Below are 27,284 nucleotides of genomic sequence, written 5' to 3'. Positions count from 1 at the left end.
TTCACTTGACGAGGGACATTGGCAGTGACAGCTCACAGACTTTTATTGTTAAACTTGGATAGCTTGGTGGCATGGAATGATTAAGCTTGAGTATACTTGGTATTCTCAATGTTCTGTCTAACAAAGATAAAAAAACCAACATGAATTGCCAAGTCAGTATTTTAAGGTCTATTTTGCAGATAAAAACTGAGGGCTCATTTTGCTTTGAGAACAAGGTACCAGAGGCATTGCCTAGTGGGTGTGAAAATGCTTGAAATTGTTCTCTTGATTGTACAGTATGTGTACTTGTCACAAGTGGACCTTTGGAAATTCAGGGATTGCAGGTTTTGAATCCATTTAGTATAGAATCCTATACTGAGTACATTCTAAACCACTCACTCCCACCAAGCTAGCTGTGTCAGTATTTGCCTCTCATGGCTTTGCTGAATGGAGCCATTAGTATGCAGAGAGTTCCAGCCCTTTCCACAACCAGGATAATCCCTGACACCCTAGCCTCATCACTCAGGGGTAGAGATAGGTGGGCCTTGTCTGACAACTCCAAATCAAAGTTAAATATCAGGGAAACACAAGAAGTGCAGCTGGAAAGCAACAGCTCTTATCATGACTGCTGAATCAGGAGAAATTTCACATCTGGGGGCAGCCCTGGGCTTTCTCTTCTAGCTGGTAAAATGAACCTTGTTCCCCTGGAGAAAGAACCAACATATTTGTAATGCTTATACATTGCCACTTTTTATCTTGTTTTCCTAATATTTTCTCTTTTCAATTACCTCTGAGAGGCTCAGAATGGCTGTTTAAAGAGCACTGCTTTCCCACCCAGAGAAGCTGGACAGCAGAAGTAGCAAGGGCCCTCTCCGGGTATTTACCATAGATCCTTCTTCTGTGTGTGGTGCTCAGCAAGGGAAATGGTGCTGACATTAAAGTTAGTGGGAAGGAAATTAAAAGCTTGGATCCAATGAGTCATTCACTTTATCTACAAAATGAAACTTTGGGTGATAGAAATAAAAGAGTTAAATAAATAGAATCTGCTGTCTAGGACTGTAAATGCTCTCAAGCATGACAGACAAATCCACATTTAGGTGACATGCTTCCTGTCAACAGATTCAACATGTAAGGTCGTCTGGTGAAATGTGAACTGGACATTTTAATGTAACACAGCAAATAGGAATAGGCAGCAACCAGAGGCAATTGAAAAATTACAAGTTAGGTTCAAGATATTTGTCTGGGGATGTGTAAAGTTCATCTCACAGAAGCAATTGGAAACATTGTCCTAATATCTCCATGAGCACAAGTTGTCAGGCCCACAGAAATTAATCTCCATAAAATAAAAAGAATGAAAGAAAAGGAAGAAATAAAAACTCCTGAATCATGGTAGCAGAAGAATTGTGATCAAAAACCATGTGCAGAATAAAGGGAGTTTTATTAATCCCTAGTTTCTGACCTGCAGAGGATTTAAAAACACTAGTAGTCTGGAAGATGATGATTCTGTTTTGATTTTGATTTTTTGTTTGTTCTCAAAAAGAATGAAAGATCATGAAGTTGGGTGGATATGGAGATGTGGGAGATCTGGAAGGAGTTGAGAGAGTGAAAGAAATATCATCAAAATATACTGTTTGAAAAAATAATAGATCAAACCATGAGTAGCTTGAGAGAAAAACCTGGAATACATAAGTGAAGAATAATTAGAGAGGAAGACAGTGGAATGGCCCTGCATGCCTCCTAAGGAAAACTGGGCTGACATTTTGGGCATACTTGCCCTCTGCCCCATGGACTTGGTCTAATGTCAAAGCTGGAAAATTTGAGGCATCTTCACTGGAATCTCTATTGACTAAGACCATACAGAATCATCACTAGGAAGGGCACATTCATCATCTGTTTGATCTTTCTCACAGACTGGGGAACCCTCATTTCTCAGTGTACCTCAGGCAGTTGGAGATAACTGTGGTTGGAAATTGATAAGTTGAAAGCAACCTCTTTCAATTTACCCATATTTCTTTTTCTTTCTCCATTAACCAACAGGTCTACTTGATCCATCATAGACCTGGAAGTGCTGTGTTTGGTTTGAATAATGTTCCACATAGGCTCCTGTGTTTGAAAACTAACAGCTGGTGGCACTGTTTGGTAAGGTTCCGGAACCGTTAGGAGGTAGAGCCTAACTGGAGATAGGTGACTCACTGGCTTGGAGGTTCTGATACTTGCGCAATCTTCCTGTTGCCTCTCTGATTGTAGAACACAGATGTAATGTGACTGGCTTGTTTCCTGTCCCTGCTGCGTGTCTTCCCCCTCAACGATAAAATATTTTCCCTTGAACTATAAACCAGAATAAACCCTTCCTTCCTTAAATTGCTTCCTGTCAGGTACTTTGTCATAGCAATGAGAAAAGTAATAAACACTGGCTGACATCTGTAATCGGCCAAATTATATGTTTGCCGATATGCTTCAACTCTTCACATGAAAAACACCTCTCTCAAGGGAACAGCTGTCCTGCATTCCTGCCTTGCTGTGATGGACGCAGTATAACGATTAGAGGTATGCAGTTTGCTTTATTGGGATCATGACTTTTGGCCTTTATTCAACTAAAATTGTGTTAAGTCCTTTGTCATTTACATATCTTGTCTTGAGGGTAAGGCTGGGTATTATCTGGGACCTCTGAATCTTTCCCACTTAAATGACTGCTATCACAGTTCCCTACCACCTGAATTTTTACAATTTAATATCTTTTAGCTTAAATGTGTAGCAGAGTATCAACACATAGCAAGTGAGTGTGAAATTCTTAATTATTAAGTTAGATTTTTAAAGAAACTTCATTTTTTCTTATACACATATTTTAAACAGTCTTATCAACTTTATCAAAAATAATTGTGAAGCTTTTTCAGTGTCTTAGACATCAGTACATGGAATTTTAGAAGCCTTTACTCCTTTGTGTGACAGTGGCATCTCGGTCTTCTTATCCCCTAACTCTCTGTTACTTTGAGCACTGACTCAGTGACCTTGCTGAGCTTCAACCCCATTGAGGTCTGGTTTACCTTTGGGGATAGGGATGCTATAGGTGGGATTAGTCTTGATACTGGCTCTGTTGTGGGTAGACCTGGTACTGTTCTTGTGAACCAATCCCCTAATGAATAAAGGAGCCAATCACTGGGTGAGTAGGTGGGACTTCTGGGTTGGATGGAAGGAGAGAGGAAGCAGAAGAGAGTTACCTGCTTTTGGAGCTGGGATGGCAGAGGGGGAAGATGTAGCTGCTAGAGTTTCCTAGTATCATGGTGGATTGGATCCTCAAGGTTTGGCCACCAGAGGGGTCAGATTTTAATAAGGCTTTACAAGATTAAGTTTTAGTTGTTGCACCTAGAAATTGAGTTACCATTGTTTCTGAACTAAGTTTGTGTTGCATTTTCCTTCACGAGGTGGCTTGTGTGGTTTCAAGAGAGAAAGTTACAGTGGCCTAGGGTGAGTTTGCCTGAGGTGCTCCACAAAATTCCCGCGGGGAATTTGAAGCACAGGGATGATGTGGTAGCTAGCTGGGTGAAGAGATTGTGGAGTTCAGAGTCAGAGTCTCCACGAGATAAAACCAGGCTGGCCATTGCCTGCCAGTGCATGGCCAGCCAGGCTGCCAGGGTAAAGGCACAAGCACTGGAATGTGCTGATTTTACCTTTTTAATATTTCACTCAACATGGCTCTACAGTTCTGAATGAGAAGCTCAGCTTAAAGGCAAACCAAACAAACAAAATGAATGAATGAATGAACAAATGAATGAATGAACAAATGAGCCAACCAACCAATCACTCTACTAACTTACCAATCAAATAAACAAAGAACTGGTAATAGGGATATGATTATCCTTATAATACCAGTACTTGGTCAATGAGGCATAAAGATTATTCTAAGTTTGAAGCCAGTCTGGGCTACAGATTGAGCGAGTTCTAGGTTAGCCTAGGGTACAACATAAAACCTCCATCTCAAAGTAAAACTAACAAAACCAAACAAACAAAAAAAAACCCAACCCAAAACAGTAGCAACAGCAGTAACAAAACCATATAACGTCCTTCCCTTTTTTGATGAAAAGCTCTCATCAATACATATGAACAATTTTATCAGCACATATTATTTCTTTTATCAGATAGCTTGACAATTTAATTCACTTGTATTGGAAGGCAAAAGAGCATTTAAAAGTTTTAAATTTATACAAGGCAGTATACCCTTTCAAATTATCTTTTATTGATAATATACACTCTCACAATGCCTTTTCCATACAGTCTTTCATTTGGATTAAAAATATTTCAATATCTGAGCTTTCTTATTTATAATTCAAGTTTACATTGTCTTGACTTGTACCTTTTCTTTCGATCCAAGTAAGTATATTTTTGAAGTAGAACTTATTCTTGTATATCCCTCTTTCAAGTAAAAACTGTATTTCATCTGCAAGATACCATTTTCTTTTGCATTGACAGATAATGGTCTTGATAATTACTGTATCAAGACCTATAAAATGGGTCTTCCCCAAATGCTCAAACCCTCCCAGACCCTATTTTTGCATGCAGGATGTGATTTCACATAACATAAGCAATGAATACCAATGAGTATTGGTAGCTTAAGGTAATAATGTGGGGTTTTACTGTATCTTCTGTGTGTCCTAGAACATGGCATGCCTCTTACTAGAGCCACTCATCCTAATGTGGAGATTTACATTATATTTAGCTGAAGGTATTTCAAATGTATCCAGTCTTTTTGGTGCTGGTATTGAATTAACCCTTCACATTTTACAAGAAGCATTAATTTCTGCTTGCTCTTTTCAGCTGTATTTTTTGAGACTTGGCTATGACCTCTGATTTCTAAACGTTATGAGTTGAAATTGTTTCTTTACTCTTGGATCACCTTTGTTTCTTTTCTTTCTTTCTTCTTTTTTTTTTGGACAATCTTTACACTAAACTAATCTTTATTCCCCCAAACCTCTTTTTTCCTCCTTCTTTCCTTTCTTCTCTTCTTCTTGTTTGTTTTGTTTTTGTTTTTATTTTTAGAAATGAGCTTATGCAGTCAAGATTACTCTTGAGCACTCTATGAACATTGGATGGCATGAAACTCTTTATCCTCCTCATCTACTTTTCAGGCTCTGGGATCACAGTTGTGTGTCATCATAGTTGGCTGAAATACATATCTAGGTGTATAAATATATGTAGACATATATATGATATATATTTATATAATGCATACATACACAGGCACAATTACATACACACACACACACACACACACACACACACACACACAAACTGATGCCTATTTATTTTCAGTTCATAGCTACCAATGTCATGGCCAGCTTTACTACTCTTTTCTCTTTGGTATTGATTTCTTGCCATGTTAATCTCTCTGCCACTAAGACTGCATCTAATACTAAGCCAGGCAGAAGGCTTTCAGATTGAGGTAAAACAAAATAAAACACCAAAAATCTTGTGTGCTCAAAGGCAAATTTGAAATATGTTAAATGTATATGTTAAATCCAGTTTTGAACTACCCCAATCTTACCTTTCATGAAGTACAGGAATAATGATTCTAAAAATGAAATCTCATTCTTACAAACCTTTGTTTAATTGCATATATTGGGTCCCATACCTCTCTTATATGATACTTTTGGTTCTTTCACAGGGTAGCATGAAACTTCTTGGCTAGAATTCAAGACATCACACAATCTACTTTCTATTTTTCTTTCCTTTCTTCAAAAATATTTTCTGAACTACATAGACACATTCATGTGCACACACGTGGCAGGGGATGGGGAGAGAAAGAGAAAGAGAGAAGGGGAAGAGAAAGAGAGAGACCACAGGACACACATATACACCATCCCTATCTACCTACACACATACACACACACACACACACACACACACTTCCCAAGTCATAGGAGAGTGTTTGATATTTCCATGACAATATATTGCCTCCTGCACCTCTGCTTACAGGCCACCTTGGACAGCTCCTACCATTACCATGGAAGTTGACTTCCTGCACAAGCCTCATTCCTAATTGGGCCTCACTAATAAGTGCCCAGGTACACATCTTCTTTTGTTCTGATTTTATTCTGTCATAATTTTTACTCAACCCCATGGCTTTATGTCACAGCAACTATCTTTTTACATCCTTGAAGCTTCTCTCATTAACCCATTGGAGGCACTCAATATCAACTCCATCATTTTCAAGGGCAGAGATCCTCAGAAAAGCATTAGGGCTTTGTTTTGCTTTGTTTTGTTTTTGCTTTTGTTTTTTGTTTTTTGTTTTTTTAAATTGTGGATCAGAGGCTCAAATCTTAGGTGACAGGATTTCTTCTGATCTTCCAATTGCTAGTGTAATGTAGTTGAGTGAGTGGTCATATTGTCATATGATAAAATTAATTTGTAATTTGTATTCTCACAATAATTTTACTCATTACATTCCAGGACCTCCTCTCCTTTTTTGGATCATCAAATTTATATTTGGTATCAGATATAGTGACACAGACTTCTATTACCTGCATTCAGGAAGCTGAGGCAGGAACATCATAAGTTCAAGACCAATCTGGACTAGAGAGTGAGGCTTTGTTTCAAACAAATAAAAACTGAAGTATTTCTATGAAGCTTTCTCTTGCAGATATTTATCTCAACTATAGTCTTTCTATTCTTTGTATGATTAATCTTGATTTTCACAAAATTAACCTGTAAGCCCTACCTGCTCATGAACTACATAACTTCCTGGAATGCAAGGAATTGTAGTTCTGGGAAATGACAAAACCTCATGGGAAAGTACAGTGACCTACAGATTTGGCCTCGTAAGTTCTTGCAACAAGTGGCTGGATACCATTCAAGCTGGGAAATTCTAGGATAATGGTCCTGACCAAAGTCCATCTCTTAGTCGATATTTAATATTTAATAAATGTTTTCTTTAAATTTGGTTCAAAATGGTTGCTGTTTGTTTGTTTTATTTTCCTAGTGAATCGCAGGATTGACAGGTACTTGTTTTTACCTGGGCACCCATATCTACTTTGCTGCTTTTGCCTGATGGCCAGTTCAGGGACTCATGACCATCTGTTTTAGTACTGTTGAGTGCTTTCTGAATCCTATCTCTTCATGTGGTTTTAGGAATTTACTCGTAAGGATAAGTGCTTTTTGGAAAATTACAGCAGACAGGCCTTTTAATTCTTAGCCTTATCTTGAGCTACTGTTCAAGTGAGTCGCTTTTCTTCAGGCTGTCTGAGTGCCTTTCACTGTTCCTCTCAGTGCTTAGCTCTTGGTACCTCTTATATTGACCTGCCCAATGCCAAACATCTCTGCTTATTGCCACAGTCCATCTTCTCATAGCATGCCATTTTGTGTTACATATAAATGCAGTTGCCAGATACCTAGAAATTACATGAGCAGCAGATAGAACATTATATCAGTTTTTGTTCATGTTTCTAGTGAGATGTAATGCCATTACTTGTTGTCATAGTATTTATCTTCTTTAATTTTATGTAGAAAATAAAATGATTGTATTATAGAGATAACATGATTTCTTGTAGAAACCGTCTCTACATTTCCTGCATGTTAGTATTTTATTCAAATGAGAAATAAGCACACAGAATTATAGCTATGCTGTTCAATAGGGCAGACCTGGAGCTGTTAGGGTTTGTTACCTGGCTAGTTTGAATTGAGATGTTCTATAATCACAGAACACCCAGATGCTTTCAAAGATCCTAAAGATGGGAATATACCTCCTTAGTAATTTTTCTATTAATAATATGCTCAAATGATAATTTCCTTCATATTTAGGGTTAAATAAAAACCAGCTCTGAAATCTCTCTTTCCATATTTCTTTTCCTTTTGTCTTTTGGCGTGACAGTAATGCACCTGAGGTGACCTTTGTGGCTCTCTCTCTTTTCATCTGGGCATTTTGGTTTAGGACGACAAGGCTTGTGGGTATTTCATAGTCATAAGTTTATGAACATGGAAAGCAAAGTGAGTGTAGAACCATAAAGCAAAAGAAGTTACAGTACAGGCAGGAAGTTTCTGCATAGATTTAAATGTTTTTTAGATTATGGACACACAGACATGCCACCTGCTTGGCAAGCTTCTCAGAAGACTTGAGAGAGTCTGCAGAGGATGAACCAACAGCAACAGTCGAAGGTTCACTATGTGGCACCTAACCCCAATGTCTCAAGAACAATATTGATTTTTTTTTCATTTCTTTTACCACAACATTTCAATATGCCTTAGATTTATTACCTTCAGGATCTGGGTTAAGATTCAGTGGTGGGCATGATAGCAAGGGTGGTTATAAGTTATGTAGATATTGTTAAATTTATGAACTCTGCAGTTTCAGGGAAGCTTTCAGTTCAGGAAATATATTAACCACATACACATCACACTTCATTTCGTGGTGAGGATTTCCAAGTTGGGTTCCCTACTGTGCCACTTAATTTATGGTCTGACCTGGTATATGCTTTGCCATACAATATTTCAATATAAGTTGTGTTAGCCATCAGAGGAGATGAGGGTGAGTTTCAGAGAGGCCAGCTGGATGGCTGATGGATCACTCTCCTACACAGGCTGGTGCACTAAGTAGCCTATGGAGCTTGTCAGCTGGATGGGTCTTTTTCTGCTCTGAGATGCTGCACATGCTGCCTAGACAAGCAGATTCAGCCATGCTGCAGCAGGCAGAGGGCAGCTCCCAGAGTTACTTACGTTGACAGCCGTAGTACCAGGAATTTCCTGGCAGACACTCATCACATTTAGGCCCTGTTGTTCCAGTCTTACACTCACAAAATCCTGAGCCATTACAACGATCATGGACTGAGCCCAAAGGGTTACAATAACACTCTGTAGAAACAAGACAACACACAGGCTGGAGACACTTCGAGTGGCTAAGAGGTTATCAACACAGGAGCGTCACTTACTTAGAAGGATTCACTTACTTAAAGGAAGATGTCCATTAATGAAATGCTTTGGCAAATGTGGCTATTTCAGGGCCATTTATTTACTTGTTCAGCCTTCCATGGCATCATCTTTATGATATGGGAGGAAAAAAGCTGAACCCTTCCAAGGAAATAAGACATCATGCTTTCACCAGTAAGAGATCATAATGGAGATTCCATTTGTTAGGTCATTTTTTAGATGGTTTAATGAATGCCATGAGAAGTGTGTATATCAAGGATAAATCAATATTCCATCAGTGTAAAATCTGTTTTAAATTATTCAAATGGGTTTATCTGCTACACTCAATATCTGGGAATGGCTGAATGTCTCAAAGTGCAATATGGATGCACTTTACTCATTTAAAGGTAGTTTTGCTTTATGATTTGGGACGATGCCTTAACTTATTTATGTATATCGGGCTTTGAGATGAGCCCTTAGTCATTGTGTTTGCTGGACATGATCACGCAGCTTTTATGTAGCTTAGGTGAACAACTATGAAAGAAAAATAAATCTCACGCTCCCAATCTGAATGAAGGTAAACTTTGAGATGTATGTTTGTCTCTGAACTTTCTTGTCTGGCCAAGGGAAGAGTTTGGCATAATAAAAAGCCAAGGAAATGTTTCCTTGATCCCCATACACTCTTAGGGTATTTTAATGTCCGAAGCTCTAGAGTGTTCATAGCTGAAGGGGGAAGTGGGGAACCTGTTTTGTACCCCAGGTGGAGGGACACAGGTGGTTTGTAGCAAGGGATTTCTGAGCTGGTGTTTTTTTTTTTTTCATCGCTGCCATGCGGTGTGACATGCTGTGTGATCTTGGGCAGGTTACTATGACTTTCTGTTTCTCAATCTTCTTTGTTTTAAGATGGAACCACTGCGAGGATCTCTCAGTAAAGGTTTGCATAAAATCATGTAGCTAATGGCCCTGGGGAGTTCAGCTTAATTATAACTGTATTGTGTCATTAGCACAGGATTTGGAAATATTGTGAATAGACCTGGAGGTTTTGCTCAAATTTTATCATTGAGACAAATGAAAATTTCTTCAAACGACGTGGAGGACCTTTGAATTATGATTTATGTTGTGTTAAGTCAGTATTAGAGCTCAGCATCCTCATGAAACAGTTATAAAACTAACAATGGTGTGTTTGTGTGTGTGTGTGTGTGTGTGTAGCTAAAATTCCAAAACATTTCTACGTTTCCCTGGCAGCATTTTCTATTCTCATGTTTGTCTGTGCATGGAAAGGAATAACTAAAAATCATCATTTTGTTGTGTTTTTAATGTTTGTTAATACATTTGTATTCACTGAGTTGTGCCTAGGTCCCCCTGGAATGGGTCTCACTTTATAAAGTGGGCATGTTGATAAAGAGTTGTTGGTGTTTTGAAAGCCAATTGCAGTTACACCTGGGCAGCATGAACCCACAGGCTGTTCCAAGTAGACCACAGTGATCAAAGAGATAGATTTTTTAAAAAATTAAAAAAATATACTGCTCAATATCTAATCTATAGTAATCCCCAGTCTTTGTTGTAAGAAAAATAGACTGTAATCTTAGTTATAAAAATAAATAGGCAAGAGACATAATGTTTCCGTTTTTTAACCTTATATACAAATAATACAGTTTTTTGATCTATCACTTATGAAGTTCTATTCAATGATACATGGAAGAGTAGGCTTGACCATGAGGATAATAGTTTATTACATGAAATTATTAAAAAATACATGGCTGTTAGATAGCAAACCAGCATAAAATACTTATCACACCTCAATTAAAACATTACACTACAATTTATTTGTGGGCATTAAAATCGTCTTGAGTTTCTTTGGTTCTGTGCAAGGAACCTCCATTACCTGATGGTGGGTTTCAAGGAGAATTAAAAATAATGCATCATAACTTTCAGATATGTTTAGTAGCAACTGCTGAGCCCTGTGTTTCTCTCTGATGCAAAGCTCATTAGGGGAATTATTAACTGTGATTACTCAAGGTCAGAAACCATGCATCCTCTAGTTTCTTGCATAATGCTCAGGTTTGTAGGAGGCAAAAGCATAAAAGAATGCCATTTTCTTTTTTCTTTTTTTTTTCTTTTTTTTGGTTTTTTTTTTAGATTTGGTTTTTTTGAGACAGGGTTTCTCTGTGTAGCCCTGGCTGTCCTGGAACTCACTCTGTAGACCTCAAACTCAGAAACCTGCTTGTCTTTGCCTCTCAGAGTGCTGGGATTATAGGCGTGCGCCACCACCACCCAGCAAGGATGCCATTTTCATGTAACTGTTGCATCATCATGGGGAAATGGCATGTATGTCAGAAGACATGCCTGTATGTCTTCTTGGAATATGTATGAAAATTCAATACATTCACCAGTAGTCACAAAGCAGCAATCACGCTGGCAATATAAACTATCCAGTTGCATTATATATTTGCTATAATATAAAGTGACTTCAAAACATCCAGATAGATCAGAGATGTGAGCTAGTCCATCAAAGCTGGATGGTAAATTTAAGTGACAATTATTAAAAAATTGCAAGGCATCTTTTGAATAAGTTTTTTTTTAATTTAGTGATGATGTAGATTGAGTTCAAAGTGATTGAGATTAGTGCCCAACGCTATGAGAATGAGCTCAGCAAATAGCCACTCAATTCCTTCAGTTCTTGCTGTGGTAGGGATTTAAAACTAAATATTCAATCCTTCCCTGTAGGGTCTTTTTGCTTTGCTTTATTTAAAGTATTTAAATGTGAAATACTTTAATTTCATATATATATATGTGAATATACATATGTGTATGTCTATGTCTATTTATGTCTGTGTATATGTATAGTGGGTTAGAGTTTGTTCTAGTGGTTCTATTCATTTAATCTTTTCTGTTCTTTCTGTATTTATAGCAGGGTATTTATATATTTTCACAAGTGGCATATAGCAGAATACATTCTACATTCAAAATTAAGACAGCAGTGCTGTCTGTTTTCTGTTTCTGCTTTCTGGTTCTATTATATCCTCAAGTCTTCATAATCTAAGTGTTATGAAGGTAATTGGGCTTCTTTTCATAAGATGGAAGTAGTATGGCTACTGTCCTGCAAAAGGATACTTGAGGTAAAGTCTAGGCATCTTTAACTTTGCTAGCTGTGCTAGAGTTGTTAGGAGTGGTTAGTGTGCAGTCTGTGGAGTCAGGGTGTTATTTGCTAAGAGTACACAAGTTGGGTCAATCTGTCTTTATTTCCCCCCAAATACCAAAGAGGAAAAATTCATTATTACAATACTTACCCTACTGTTTTGTTAGTGAGAATTAGTTGTTTTGTTTTGTTTTTTAATTGCAGATCAGTACATACTTTACCAGTGTTTCCTGTCCACTTGCTTACAAAAATGACCAGGAAGTTTAAATGACTTACCTAAGGCACATAGCTAGGGAATAGCAAATTGGGCCTTGAACCCAGCTCTCCAGCATCTAACTCCAGTACTCTCTCCACTAATTCACAAATAATAAATAAGGAAGCGTTTTGAAAGAAACAGAAAATATTGTAGACATAAATGGTATTGTGCATACTTGGTCCAAATAAAATCAAAATAACCATAGAACTATTCAATGATAGTAGGCAAGAATGTCTGTGATTGTCACACTGAAGGCAGAAAGTGGGGATCCAAGACTCACAGTTGAAATGAAAAACTGCCTCTTATTTTTGATAAAAAAGATCACTTCTCATTTTACATCTACTATGCTCTAATTTTCCAACTTATCAACCCTACTGAACTTTGTTTCTGGAAAACTGCCTGTATAATTACTGGTATGGTAACAGGCATCACACTTCAAATATATACACTTTTACAAGTAAATTATACAATGAAATTCCATTTATTGTTTCTCTATCAGGCTCTCTCATCACTGTTATGAGATAGGGGCTCATGCAAGGCAGGCTTCTCTCCATCCACTATGCATACAAAGCCTGCCTCAAATTGCGGATTCTTTTCATTCATCCACCGCTTGCACTGATAACAAGTATGCCCCAGCATGACTGGCTCCAGACTTCCTTCCTTAGAGTCAGGCTGTTCATATAGAAAGTAGAAGAAACTTTTCCAAAAGGGAAGGAGCACCTGATCCTTCTCAGCTGGGATTAATCAGTCATGGGGAGGGGCGAGGCTTCTTGGATTTCTCTTCCCACAATCCTATTTTCTATGGCTCATATACCTTATGATCTAACAGAATTTATAACCTGGAGAAGTTTTGAGAAATTACTCTTCCTCTGGGAACAATAGGAAAATCCAATAAATGGAATTTCATTGCTGCAGAGAGAAAAGGTAGGCAAACTTTACTAGTAGCTTTCATTCTTAATAGCAACATTTTTAATATACCAATATTTGTAGATCATCATCAATTATACCTGACTCCCTACCACAAAGTATTTTACCTAATATAGTTAATTATCATCTTAAAGGTTGAATGTACAATTTGAGGTGAATAAAATCAGATAAAAAATTTATCAGATTTTAAGATTTCATGCAAAAAATAAAAAGGCAAAAAGGAGAGAGAGAGAGAGAGAGAGAGAGAGAGAGAGAGAGAGAGAGAGAGAGCAGAGAAAAAATTCGAATATTCTTCATTTCCTAGATATGATTTCTCATGACACCATCTTTAACATAAGCATATAAGGATCCAAGTTCCGCCCACCAACCACAAACCAAGAATGGCTTTATCAAAATGCAAGCGCATTTTCAGTCTACCAAGGATATTTACTCCATTGAGGATATTCATGCTGGCTCAGCTGTCGTGCAGATCACCAGCTTCTTCACCCTAACCAGCTCCCCATAGCTCCAAAGGCACAGAACAAAAGCTGAAATCATAATGGAACTGACCTATGCACACATTCTCATCGTCCAGCTGTGCAGAAGCATTTCTGAAGTAGCCCAGCCTGCATAACTCACAGTGCTGCCCTCTAGTGTTGTGTTTACAGCTCACGCAAATGACTGTGTTTAGCAGATCGATATAACTGCACCGATTGGAGTGGCCGAAGCATTCACAGTCTTGCAAGGAAGAACAGAAATGTATACGGAATGTATACAGCAGCAGAGAAATTGCACGCTACATGCTTGGGTGACATGGGGGATGGAGAAAAGATGGCGGCATGGCATTACATATATGGGAACCAACATAACACATGGTGACAACAGGTGGCTGTTTCAAGCAGGATAGAAAGGTTGGACAAACACTACCGAAGATTGTTAATTCTTGGCAGACAAGATGAACAGAAGCATTTGCAGGTGCACACCTTTTAAAAATTTGGGAAGGCTCGGTTTAAACGGATGCAAAAGTCTAATTTTGCACATGAAAAACTTCACTGACTTTGCATCGTTTCTCCCATTTCCCCCCCATCTTTGCAGCTCTAAAAAGAGGAAGGGACGCATATGAGCAGCAGCAGGTGTGTGGATCTGCTGATTCCCGTGGCTCTTTGGTTTTTCTTTTAGCTTATGATGTTGGTAGAGTTCTATAGACATCATGGCAAGTTCATAAGGATTAAGACAATAACACAGGTTTTGATTTTGTCTCTTTTAAGTCAAATATACATGATCATGTGTTAGAGAAAACACAAGATATAGGGTGATTGATCCTATGGAAAAACACTTAAAATGTTCCTCTCCTAAGTTTCTTACTGTGTGTGGTACTAAAGGTTCAGTGACCTACTGTACCCCAAATTCCTTTTTCCCTTTTCTCTTTACAATCCAGAGAACCCAGGAGGCTGTATGAGTGGTGGGACAGGAAGAGGATGGAGCCGGGAGAGGTTGGACAGTCATTAGCTTTTCTCTCTTGCATCTCACCCAACACAAGAAAGTGTTTTAATATAATTCAACCTTCAAAAGGAAATGGTAAAAAACTGACTTTATTGGAATGACTTTAACTAACTATTTAATAACTCAAAAATTCAGAGGGACAGTTTGGTGGGAATTAAAATATGGGGATTTGCCTAGCTGACATTTGTAAGAAAAATGAACTATGATTCTGCAAACTGTATTTGTTTACAAATACTCATCTCATTAATGTTTTATATTACCCAGCAACAAAGCCAAACAAAGTAACTATCTGAACTCATTTATTCATCCTTTCTTCCATTCAGTATTTTATTGGAACAGAACTATTATAGGTGTTAATTTACCCCCCTTTTTTTAGCTTACACTCATCTTTTTTAAGAAATGTAACATCTTCGTATGAGAGCAAAACTATGTATATAAATAAAGAGAATAAGGAGAGCTGATATATACATACATATATACATACACATATGAATATGCCATATATATGTTATATTTACTATGTCTCAACTTATTGGAACAGTGTGGATTCATTAATCAGAGATCTGGTTACTGCCAAAGTCAAGATCCTGATGTTTGGCAAGAAGGGGAGGACATGGAAGATGAGGATAAGTAGAAGGGAGGCAGGACAGTGTCAGCAACTTGTTGGATCTAGTTGCTTGAAAGAGAAGCAAGAACAAGGCAGGAATCTGAAAGCCACAAGATCTTTTCTGGAGATTAGTCATACAGATGTGTAGAGAGAAGGGCTGTAGATAAAAACAGGAAGGACCAGGTGGAAGAGAAGGATTGAGAGAGAGAGGCTGTGGAACTTCAGTGTGAGAGTGAAAGGACTAAAATAAAATGAAGATGTGTCACATCAATTACAATACTACCAACAGCAGTCAAATTACAGATCTTGAAGTGAGTTACTTTGGAAAACAAGTAACCCAAGCCACAATACCTTCATTTCTGTGATGGCACTAACTATTCCTGGGTCCTGTTTGAAAATCAAATTATTAATTTGATAGGAGAACTGATAATAGTTATTTTAAAAATCACAATCTACTATACTTATACTATTGTAAATGTATTTCTAAAGATAAGTGGACATATGGGGAGGGGGGATCCGGGAAAGGGGGAATCTTTTGGAATGTAAACAAAGAATATAGAAAATAAAAATATTTAAAAAAAAGAAAAAAAAGATAAGTGGATATGAAAAATCAAAGATGTTCTAGGAAGTTGGCTGATGACAACTGGATTTTTTTAAAAGACTTTTTCTAGAATGTTTCTGAGATCTTGGGAAAGCTGTCTTCTCTGGCAATAATATATTTGAGACTATAAAATTAAAAAAGTATTTGAAACTCATTTGGAAGGCTTTAGAGGAATATATAGATAAAATATATATCAATTATAACTATATATCCATGTATTAATTTATAGAGAATTTGGGTGTGGTTAATTTTGGTATAATGTTTTAATGTATTTGGAAGTGCTTTTATAATAAAGTTTATAAAAATTATACAAAGCAATAATTCATAAATGATTATTACACTGTCCAATTAGTTTCAGGCTATTAATTTACCATCCTTTACCATCTAGTTTTCTGTTCAAGCATAGAGAGACCCATGCATGATCCTCCCTGATATGATCCAGTTTGAGTTGTACTGCACATCAAAAGTCGTAAGGTATGAGACTAACTATCGGCCTACCACATTTTTCCTTTCTGCCTAGAATCTACGGAACCTTCTCAGAACCTCACTTCCTTCTGTATTCTCCACTACCCTCTAACTTCCACTCAGTCTTCTGGGGAAAACTGTTCATGACTAAACTCAATTCTCTACCTCACGTGCTAAAATGTTAGCAGCCACACATGGACGGGAATATATTTTTCAACTACTTTGAAACAAGTCTCACTTGAAGTGTGTGCTCATTAACTACAGTTGCGTTCTCTGGGTTACCTGTGAGTCCTTCCCTAAAGAGTCACAGTATAACCCTAGATGTTGGATTTCCTCCCTCCATATTAATTGCTATTGACGTTATACATTTTCATTCTGTATTCACACTTTACATGTCTCAGAGTGTAGTCCTTGGGCTTTTATGCTTTTTAGATGCCCCCTAGATAGTTTAGATGCCCCCTAGATAGTTTAGATGCCCCCTAGATAGTTTAAAAATGATGTAAATGTAGACTTTAAGAACATCTCTATGTAGAACACTCCAAAATACTATTTTCCAACCTGAACCAGCACCCTACTTGGTGAGACTCCGTTCTTGCATGCCTTACACTCGGCACCCTTCGCACTGTCTCCGATCATATATTTAAATGACATCTTAACGTCAAAGTGTTTGAAACTGACATGCTGGGGTCCCTCCCTAACCCTGCTGCTCAACCAGTGGCCGCATCTTCAGAAATACCAAGTCCACCTGTCCCAGTGCTTATGGTGCAATGCCAGGGTTATCCTTGGTATCCCTTCTTTTCTCTGCCTACAATCAACCAATGAATCAATCCATCCGGCTGTGCTTTTATATCTGTGGCAAAGGCAGTTTCTCACCATCTCCAGCATCTCATCCTTACCCACAAATAACATCACCCTTCACTGACATTACGGTCATCATCTCTAAGCTGCATTTCCCGGGAGTGAGAATGACCCAATAGAAACTCTGGTTAGGCCAGGATGCCTCACACCTCACCAGCCTAATAGCATCCCATCTCATTCACATTTAGAAAGTTCACTGCTTCTGACTTTAGTTTACGATACCCTTGGATTCTTCCTGACTTTTTCCACTCTTCGCTTGTTTCAGGACCGCTCCTTACTGCTCTTCAAACACACCAAGCACATTTCCACAACTATATTGTCCCTTAGATAGGTTGGATGTATTCCTCTCCTGTTATCTCCTCAAAAACTGCTAAGTACTTCCCTTTTCCAGAACTTTGTGAGACAAGTCCAGGCCAAAGAAAATTCTCTTAGTACTTCATCTGAAATAATAACACTGCCACTTAAACACACTAATCTTCCAATATTTGAATTCATTGTAATGTTTTATTAGCATATATAATATCTGAAAATTGCATTTTAAAAAGGTCTTGCTATCTATTCAGTATAAATACATCCATATAGACTATATCTGCTTTGCTTGAAACTATAACCACAGAACTTAAAGCATTTCCTGACACATGCTAATCACTAAGAAATTCTATAAATGAATGAATAATGACCCTAAAGTACTCTCCCACAGGAGACAGGGGAAAACACAGAGGAAAGAGAGATATAAATTTATTCTTCTACCACTCAAATCCCAAGAGAGTCCAACTATGTCCAATACATTATACAGTTTAGAAAAACAGCACTGCACAATAAGATATAACCGAGTTAGTGATTATATTAGCTGAGGGAATGCATCTGTGTACAAACCAGTTTAGGAAGAAAAAAAAAGTAGCTTTCTGCACATTGCTGTATCTTTATATTTTTAAATTTCAAGTCACATTGTAATATATAACATAACAGGCATGTGGTACTGCATCAGTCAAGAGAGATGAAGTCTCTAAAGCACACATTCACGTATACATGGTGTGACAGAGCGAGCTCAGGCAACAAATTTATCAAGATTCTCATGTACCAGGCACCTTATGTGAGGAGGTAAAGTGAAAGAGGTCCAGTCATGCACAAGTGTGAATGACACGTAGAGTCAGATACTTTGCTGGGTTGGGCTGTCCTGTGCACTGAAGGAAATGCACAAGTGTCATCAGCCTTAGAAACAGTAGAAAACCCCAATATGCAATAATCCGATATGCTTTCAGATGATTTCAGCCATGGACTAGTGTTCTACTCCGAAGACATTTACTTATATAACTATGCCTAGATCTATAATATACCTAATATATATGTATATATATATTCTGTCATGTGAGGTACTTATGATAATGAGGTACTTATTAGTGACCAGTTCAGACAAAGGCAAGCTAGAGGCTTTAAAGAGGGAAAGAGCTCATAGTTGGCTCTTTATTTGATTCATTAATTGGCTTTCCATGGCAACCAAGGCCCACGGCCCTCTCAGGTTTTTCATAAGATTTCTTCTGACTGAAACTGGCTGTGGAAGACCTTAGCAGATGGGAATCACAGGAGAGCCAAAGGTTGGAGACAAACAGAACTGAAGAAAAATAATATCAGGAAAAAGAGAACATTTCTTTTCCATTCTATGACTTTTTTTCTTATTTCACTCCTTTTGTTTGATATTATATTATTACATCACCCATGTGATTATAGTAATGACAACAACAAACATTCTAGTTGTCACAAATCATTTTCTCAAACAGAGAAAGCCTACTCAAATCCAAAGCTGTTGAAAATTCATTTCATTCATTTACACAGAAGGGTTTGGAAAAGCCACTTTAGAAAGGAGACAAAATAATAAAAATTGTGAGAATTCCTTTTCCTTCATTGAATTAACAGTCTGATGCTTCCCCTGAGAAGTTTTCCCATGGCAGAGATGAAGAATCTGTAGAATTTTCTCTCATTTTTTTCTTCACTCTACCCTGTTCTGCATCCTTCTGCAGGTTCTGAGCATCTTCTGTACATTTTAAATAAGTCTCCTCTATTAGCTGGCTTCTACCTGCTTCTGAAATGTGTCTGCAACTAATTAGTGCTCTGACTGAAGAAACTAGAAGTCACAGGGTTGGATTCATGACAAGAGGCCTTTGGTATATTGGGCATATGAGCGAATAAAAGGGCATCAGTTCTCTGATCTCTGTTCTCCCCATCTCTTTTGTTCAGGTCAACATCATTGCTTATTATGGATGGGGAAGCTTGTTACCATAGTTATCATGACTGCTGTGGTATAGATCATGAGTCCAGATCAACTTCTAACCCTTGGAACCTACTGCAGGTTTATTTGTATTTATTCTCTCAAATTCCCAGCCCAGATGAAATTGCCTCCAAAGGGCATTCTCAATATTCCTTGATTCAAAATACACCATAATGCATCAGGACATAGTTTAAATGTGATAATTTTCCCCTTTCCCATCTTGTCACCAACTTTCTCCTTTACTCTATATGCTTCAAATATAAATTCAGCTTGGGCTGCAATCTCGAAAACAGCTAAATTTATTAAGCAAGAAGAAAGCTCTTCTGGTATTTCTCCATGAAAATCAAACCAAGTTCAGATTTTATCAAGAGGTGTTTCATGGAAAATAAAATAAGAAACAAGGAGGAAGACATATGCCCAACAGTGGAGAGTGGAAAACAAGACACACCTGCTACAGAGGACATTTAAGGAAAATTGGTGAAGAAATAAAAACAGGGTCTTCATGTTTCCTGAAAAATCTTCATTCTGTGAATGACAGATGCTGGCTGGAGTAGACCAATCTTGAGTCACAGATGAGCGGCTGCCCATTTTAATTTAAAGGCAGTGACCAGACTATTACTTTAGAATGTGGCTTAATCCAGAACTTAATCCAGTACTTAATCCAGAACTCTTCATGAATATTTCCCACATTTGTTCAAAACCATGTTTGGAATCACAAACTCTAATATATTTCCTTAGTCACACGGTGAAATGGGAACCATATTGGGAGCCTGCCTTTTGGGCATCACTAAAAACATCCTTGAGACCCACTGCCAGTGCATTTTCTTATTTTCAATAAAAGGAGAATGTGTGTTAGAGCTCTCAAACCATGGTCTATCCAAGAACCTTAACTGTCATAATTCCTTCCCAAACATTAGTTTTTTCAGAAAACAAATCTTGAGGCATCTTTAATTGGAGGTGAGCTTGTGAGTGAAGCCACTTTTTATATATGTAACATTCTCAGTACTTGTTGATGCATTAGCTGGGTATCAGTCAACATGCCTCACTGAGAAGCTGATGGGTACACTTCACAGATATTCCAGATTCATACAGTGCAATGTCTCACAACACATAACACCATGGGATCACTGTATGAATCCAAGAATTCCTACCTCGCTTGTGGTTTGCAACTTGAACAGAAGAAACTGTTGACAAAGCTAATTTGGGAGCAACTGCATAGGTTTAAAAAAATGAACAGCAAATTAGAGACAACAGTGAAACGTTCAAACTATAATTAATATCTTATTACCAACCCACTCTGTGGAGCCCTAGATGAAGAGACTGTTCTTATTTATTTTTTTTCCAGAAATCTGTTGCAATTACAAAGGAAGGTTCCTATTTGGTTGGAAATGTTTCAACACTGTCATTAGTAATAAAGCTTTTGTTTTTAGAGGTTTGAAGAAATAACATTTATATCAGGAGTCTCGTGAACAAAGCTTATCTTCATGACAGTATGGGTGCTCGGATCCCTGGTCATTCTGCTTCCCAAGTAACTGTTGGAATGTTGAGGTAATAAACAATATCAGTGCCTCAGTTTACCATGTCCCCCCTTCTGTGTTACCACAAATGTGTCTATGTATGAGCCAGCTTAGACCATTTGTTGTTGTTGCCGAACCTACCAGAAATCCCCGAACACAATCGTATGGTCAACCATTCAGCAGTATTTGACCTCAGCGTCAACGTGTTTCTTGTCTCAGTGTGTATTGCCTCAGTGGTGCTGTCCTTTGTTAATGACAGGATTGTCTTTCTGAACTAGTCTGCTGTTTCTTTTCCACTGATTCGTGATGAGTTTCTTGTGCAAATCCGCAAAACAGAATAAGGTCTGGGGCTCTTTGCTGATGTTGGCAAATGATAAATTATGGTTTCACAGAACTGGCCTCTGCTAGACAGTTTACCTGGCACTAGTGTTGCGAGTTTAAGCACTTAATCCAGCTGTGTTACATTTTTAAGTAGCTTAATTTGAGCTCCTTAACCACATCCTAAAGAAATTGTACAATTGGCCTTCTCTAATGCCATTTCTGAAAGCTTCTGTCCCATGACACCAAAAATCAGCAAAATAATCAAATGGATCCATTTCATGATTTGAACAAAGCATAATCTTATTCAGCTCAAAACTCACTGTGGAGAAGTATTAAGCCTGAGGTCTTTTCTTGTATGTTTGTCGTAGCACTGAGTTCACTGGGAAATACTGTGTGCCATTCAAAGATGCTCTCAGTGAACTTGTCAAGGAATAAAACCTTAAATCTCGCCCCTCCATTCCTCGGGGAATTGTATTAGCAGGAATAAGTTTGAACTGTATTTCTTCTTCCATGTATGTGCTCAGAAACTTGGAAAAATTCATTTAGAGCAAATGATTAAGGTAATTCTATTTGCTAGTAATGTATGTATCTAGGACAGTCTCGATTTCATCACTCCGATAGTGGACTGAAAATGCAGCCCTTCCAATTTGACTCCTCAACAAATTGCTAATGTATTTTGTTTTGCTTAGTAGCTATTTCCTGGTTCCTCCTTTTGCTCATTTCCTCCTCCATCTGTATTCATTAGAGTTCAAAAGGAATATCCTGTCTATAACTAAGGAAGGCAGAAGTTAGTGATGAATGTTTTATTTTTGGAGAAAGAAGGCAAAAGAACACTGCTTTCTATTGAGATAAGCTCCTATTTATTTACAAACACATGTACCTATAGGCAAGGTGTCAGTGTGAATCTAACATTACCTTGCAGCTTTAGAAGTTTATGATCCATTTTAATAATTCTATTTCTTTCTATGTAATCCTACTGTCAGTTTCCACTCCTCTTTCCTTCTGCTTCTAGTTCCTTCCTTCCTTCCTCCCTTCCTTTCTTCCTTCCTTCCTTCCTTCCTTCCTTCCTTCCTTCCTTCCTTCCTTCCTTCCTTCCTTCCCTCCTTCCTTCCTTCCTTCCTTCCTTCCTTCAGACAACAGATGCCATAAATTAATTATTGTTCTGGGAACAGACCAGGTATTTTTATCTAAGGTGGTAAACATGAATGTTCCTTGGAAAATGGTATGGAGGGATAATCCCAACAAGAGAATTTTTTTAGAATGTGTATACATGCATCAACATAGATATGAGGAGAAAGGAAAGAGAGGCAAAGGCAGAAGCAGAGAGGGAAAGGAGGGAGGGCAGGGAGAGAGAGAGAGAGAGAGAGAGAGAGAGAGAGAGAGAGAGAGACAGAGAGAGAGACAGAGACAGAGAGACAGAGACAGAGAGACAGAGAGAGAGAGACAGAGAGAGAGAGAGAGAGAGAGGAAGAGGGAGGAAGGGAGGGAGAGAGAGGGAGAGAGGGAGGGAGAGAGAGAGAGAGAGAGAGAGAGACAGAGAGAGAGTTTTGCAAGTCAATAGGGAGCGATAGTAAACAGACACTCTGGGAGATTCATCTTGATCCTCAGAGATGCAGACTGCCAGTGAGTTTACTTAAGAGCCAAAGGGAAGGAAGGAGTTTGCAATGTCCCTAGGTTTTTAAGATTTATATCCATGTCATGTTGACAACTAAACTCTAGGTTTTTCTTGGGACTCCATAAAAGTAAAATTGTTCGAGACTTATAAATCCTGTTCCATCTGATTTTCCCCTGAGTCTTTTCTTAACTCCGGTATTTCTGGGACTATATTCATATTAGAAAAAATAAAGATTCAAGTTATGATTCATTCAAAGACAAAGCATCCATGGTAAAGTTCTAGTTCGGGTTAAGATGGTATATAGGATTTTCCCCCCAAACATGGGATTTTTATATCAGTAGGAATTTTAGATGCTCCTACCTTGTTTTGGGTTAGAAACCTCAAGGGAAGAAATATTCGGCCATATCCTATTAAACTTTGGAGGAGCTGCATGCGTCAGGAGAAATCAGGGAGTGTTATTTTCAGCTAGGATGTCATTTGGTCTAAACAACAACAACAAAAATATATATATGGACAAAGACATGAACCACATACCTTGTTCTTTTTAACTTGGTTGTGATGCACTTAAACAAAACATGATTTCCACACTGAACAAGAGCAAGCAACTGGTGACTCCCAGAACATTGAATGGACATTATTTGTATAGCAACTTCTTTAACGAAGCTTTGCCTTTACTTTGGAAATAAGTAGAGTGCTCTTACACAAATAACCAAATAGAAACTTCAACAATCCAAAAGCTGGTGCCTGAGGCTTGAAGATAACACTAAAGAAATAATTTCTCACTTGAAGTTTTTATTCTACTCAATTTATATTTACAGATATGAACTGGTTGCATTAGTCTTTCATGAGAATCCTCTATGGTATGTTTTAAGTGTGAGCTATTATCTCTGACAGGAAGTGGATCTATTTCCTATTTTTATGCATGCAATTTTTTCAGAGAAGGAAAGAGGGATTATTGGTGATTCTTGCTAAGGAGTAGCCCAAAGGTCTTCCAATCTCATCTCTGGCCTTGTATGTATGTATGTATATATTTTCTTGACTGTTTTGCCTCAAAATGAATTTCTAAAGTTACTTGATGTAAACCAGAAGTAATCAAATTTTATTTAATGCTATTAATTCTGTTTTAAGTCCATCAGCTACAAACCCCAAAATACTACAGAAGACAAGAAGCCCTTCATGTTTAAGACCTGATGTTCTGAATCTGGTAGTTTTATTAAATTGATTAAATTTAATTAATCAAAGACCATAGCTAGTAAAGCAACTATTTCATTATTTGAATCTCATTCATTAAAACAGCTCAGAAACACCCATCTTGTGTGCCATTCTTTGTGATCACTCAGTCCTTAGTGCAGTTGGGACTCTCTCCTGCCTAGGTGCATTACTGTAGGCACCTCTGACTCTCATTGGCAATGTGGACGGGCCTGAGTTTTAATATTGCTAGTTAAAATTTCATAGGTCGACTTTTTGTCACGCTGATTAGATTGAATTTCTTCAAAGACCAACAAAACCTTTGAGGGACCTTCAGTAAGTATCTGATAATTGAGAAATTGATACTAAATGGCTGAGGGACTGTAAACAGGTGTTATCAGATTGTTTCCTCCATCCTTAGATTATAGCCAATACAGTTCTTGGAAGACATGGAACTCTCATATTACTCTGAATGACTTGTTTGGAAAGCTAATCTCACTAATCCATAGGTGCTACCACCCAGCTCTCCTCTGCTTTCATACATGGAGATGCAGAAGCAAAGAAAAACATTAATATTTCTATATCTATTAAAATTAAATTAGTTGAAAAAGTCATGTTTTTCTGCATATGGATCTGGGCATTGTCAAATAAACAAATACTTGACTACATACAGGCCAGATACATGGGTGGTTCATAGGATGCTCATTCTCCTCACACCATTTTGACAATGTCTAGGTAATCAATTGGTGGACTAAATCTAATCGGTTTCTGATGATCAGCTTTGGGAAGCTGCACATTTACACTTTGAGAGAATCATGCCAAAATTTTTTTACTTTAAATATTTTAATTAATTATCTTGATTCTAATTACTTGTATTGTTAGTACCAAATTAAGATAGTATTAGCTTAGTGAGAGACAAGTAAATGTCGTAAGTTGGGGTAGGGTTCATAATTGTAATGTTAAGTGTTTAATGACTTTGTTTTGATGAAACAAACACAACTTTCTTATTCATTATTCTGTTAATAAACTTAATTAAGAATTTTAAACAACTTTCTGAGCACCTGGGAGGTGAAGACAGGGAAATTCTCACAAGTTAAATCCCAGCCTGGTCTGCATAATCAGTTCCAGGCCAGACACAGGCTGTGAAGTGGAAGTCTTTCTTAAAGAATGAAAGAAATTTAATCTATTTTATAATAGTTTATAAATGAATTTTAAATTAACTTCATGAATGAAACTTTATTCCCTATTCCAATATGTTAAATGTCTACTGATGATATTTTAGGGTAGTTCTTTTTCTAGTTTTTAGGGGATTTTCTCCCCTGGGAATTTGGGGTAGTAGTTTATTGACCTGTTTTGAACTTTAAGAGTGTAGACTATTTAGCTGTCCTGTGTGAGATTCTCTAGGTAGACAGTAGTCATTATGTGTCCCCACACAGAGTATCTCTCTCCATTTTGTGTCACTAAGTTAGTTTCTTGGGCAAAGGAACCCCTTGCTTTTGCTTGAGAATAGAATTAGATTTTTCTTTCCTGGAAGTTTTTGTTATGTAGGGTTGTTGCTAACATTCCTGAACAATGTATAATTCCTTGTCTAATTTTCCAGTGGGGCAAATATTATATGCTATGTGTTTTTTTTAGGGAGTGAAAATATCTGAGAAATGAGTATTACTATCTGTGGCTTCCAAACCCTCATATCTGGCTACTGTCTGTCCATATATGCTTAGATATTTGACCAAGCATGCGGTATTTAAAAACTTGCTATCTCACCTTAAATTTAAAAAGTAAGACCAACTTAGAAAACAATAAAAAATATTATATTATTCTCTCATTCTTTTTCTTCTCTTAAGATTCTGTCACTGAGTTAATTATCAATAAATACAAGCAGATATTTAATTCCCTGAAGTAAATTAGGTACACTGGAAAGTATATAGATAGTATAATTGAAATATGCTCTATCTTATCATATCCAAATATAATGAAGCCTCTGAGACTTCTTAGCCACTGAGCTACTTTTTTACAAGTAGATAAACAGTGGAGATAGGCAATCTTACACTACATCACAAGAACTTGTAAAGTATTGGAGAAACTGCTGCAAATTTATTGATTTCATTTTATTTCCCAATCAGCTCGGAGAATCTCTTAGTCTCAGAGTGGTGTTTCATTCCGAGGCAAATGGCCCTGAGAGTCATAACATGAGGAATCTGGTCTCAGCTGTACCACTTAGGAGCTGTTTGGCTGTTAACGTCTCCTAACTCCAGTTTCCTTATGCTTAAGACAAAGACACTGGAGAAGTGATCTTCATGATTTCTTTCAGCTGACAAGTTCTATCACAAAGGCAGTTTCCTCCTGGCTTAACAAGATCACACTGAAGTTATGGGGGGCAAAGCCTATTGGGATGGCACATTTGCCCTTTGAGTTCTCTCGGTGAGAGAAAATCCTTGTTGGTTCCATGCTTTGGTTGTGGGCCTTTTTACTACCCCAGTTACTCTTGAAACAGAGCTGAAATGGCACTGCTGGGGAGGGATCCTCACCCATGGGTGGTCAAACACTCAGGAATGGTTTTCTATGATACAGGCCCATATGTGTCTTGCCATTTCCTTAACTGGACTTCATAGACTGCCTATATACATGATAAAGAGCTCATTATATACATGCCACAAATGTGCTCTTAAAATAAGTAATATATTAATATCTGTAATATCCTCTTATTTTAAAATCAAAGTTTATTTACTAAGAGCCTAGAATTTAACTATTCAGTGGAAATTTATTTAAAATATGGTACACATAAACAGAGCTCAGACCAGAACTCACATTCTAACTTTACAAATTCTTAACTTCTCTAAGCCCAAGTGTTCTCATTGGTAAAGTAGAAAATATGATATTTATTGTTATGGAAACTGTGTGGCAGTGAGTATCCAGTAGCCATTAGGTCTTTTCTATTATGGTTACTGTGGCAACAGAGATCAAATAATATAATAAAAATATTATTTTAGAATAGTTATCAAAGTAGGGAGAAGAATGTGCTCCTTTATTTTTTTTCAGTCTTAATTTTTTCTCAAACAAGTTATTCTGAGCTGTATAAAGCTCATTAAGATATAGTTTGCTCTATGGAATACTCTTGTTTGAAACTGTATAGATAAACTCTACTGTTCATAATGAAACAAATAATCTTTC

General features: G+C 37.5%; 1 protein-coding gene across 2 annotated transcripts in view; it reads right to left on the bottom strand.

The window, feature by feature from the left end:
• Positions 1 to 27,284, bottom strand: part of Ntng1 (netrin G1) — a 354,515-nt gene that overhangs the window by 45,252 nt on the left and 281,979 nt on the right. The window contains exons 7-8 of one of the 2 annotated variants that reach the window (XM_052179408.1): positions 13,743 to 13,914; positions 8,683 to 8,817 (exon numbers count right to left, since the gene is read on the bottom strand). The exons of the other annotated variant lie outside the window; for it this stretch is intronic. Coding sequence (XP_052035368.1) covers positions 8,683 to 8,817; positions 13,743 to 13,914 — 307 coding nt within the window. The remainder of the gene's footprint in view (positions 1 to 8,682; positions 8,818 to 13,742; positions 13,915 to 27,284) is intronic. 2 annotated transcript variants of the gene reach the window in all.

Source organism: Apodemus sylvaticus, chromosome 4 (assembly GCF_947179515.1).
Source record: "Apodemus sylvaticus chromosome 4, mApoSyl1.1, whole genome shotgun sequence".
NCBI lineage: Eukaryota > Metazoa > Chordata > Mammalia > Rodentia > Muridae > Apodemus > Apodemus sylvaticus.
This window is presented reverse-complemented; position numbering and strand designations above follow the sequence as displayed.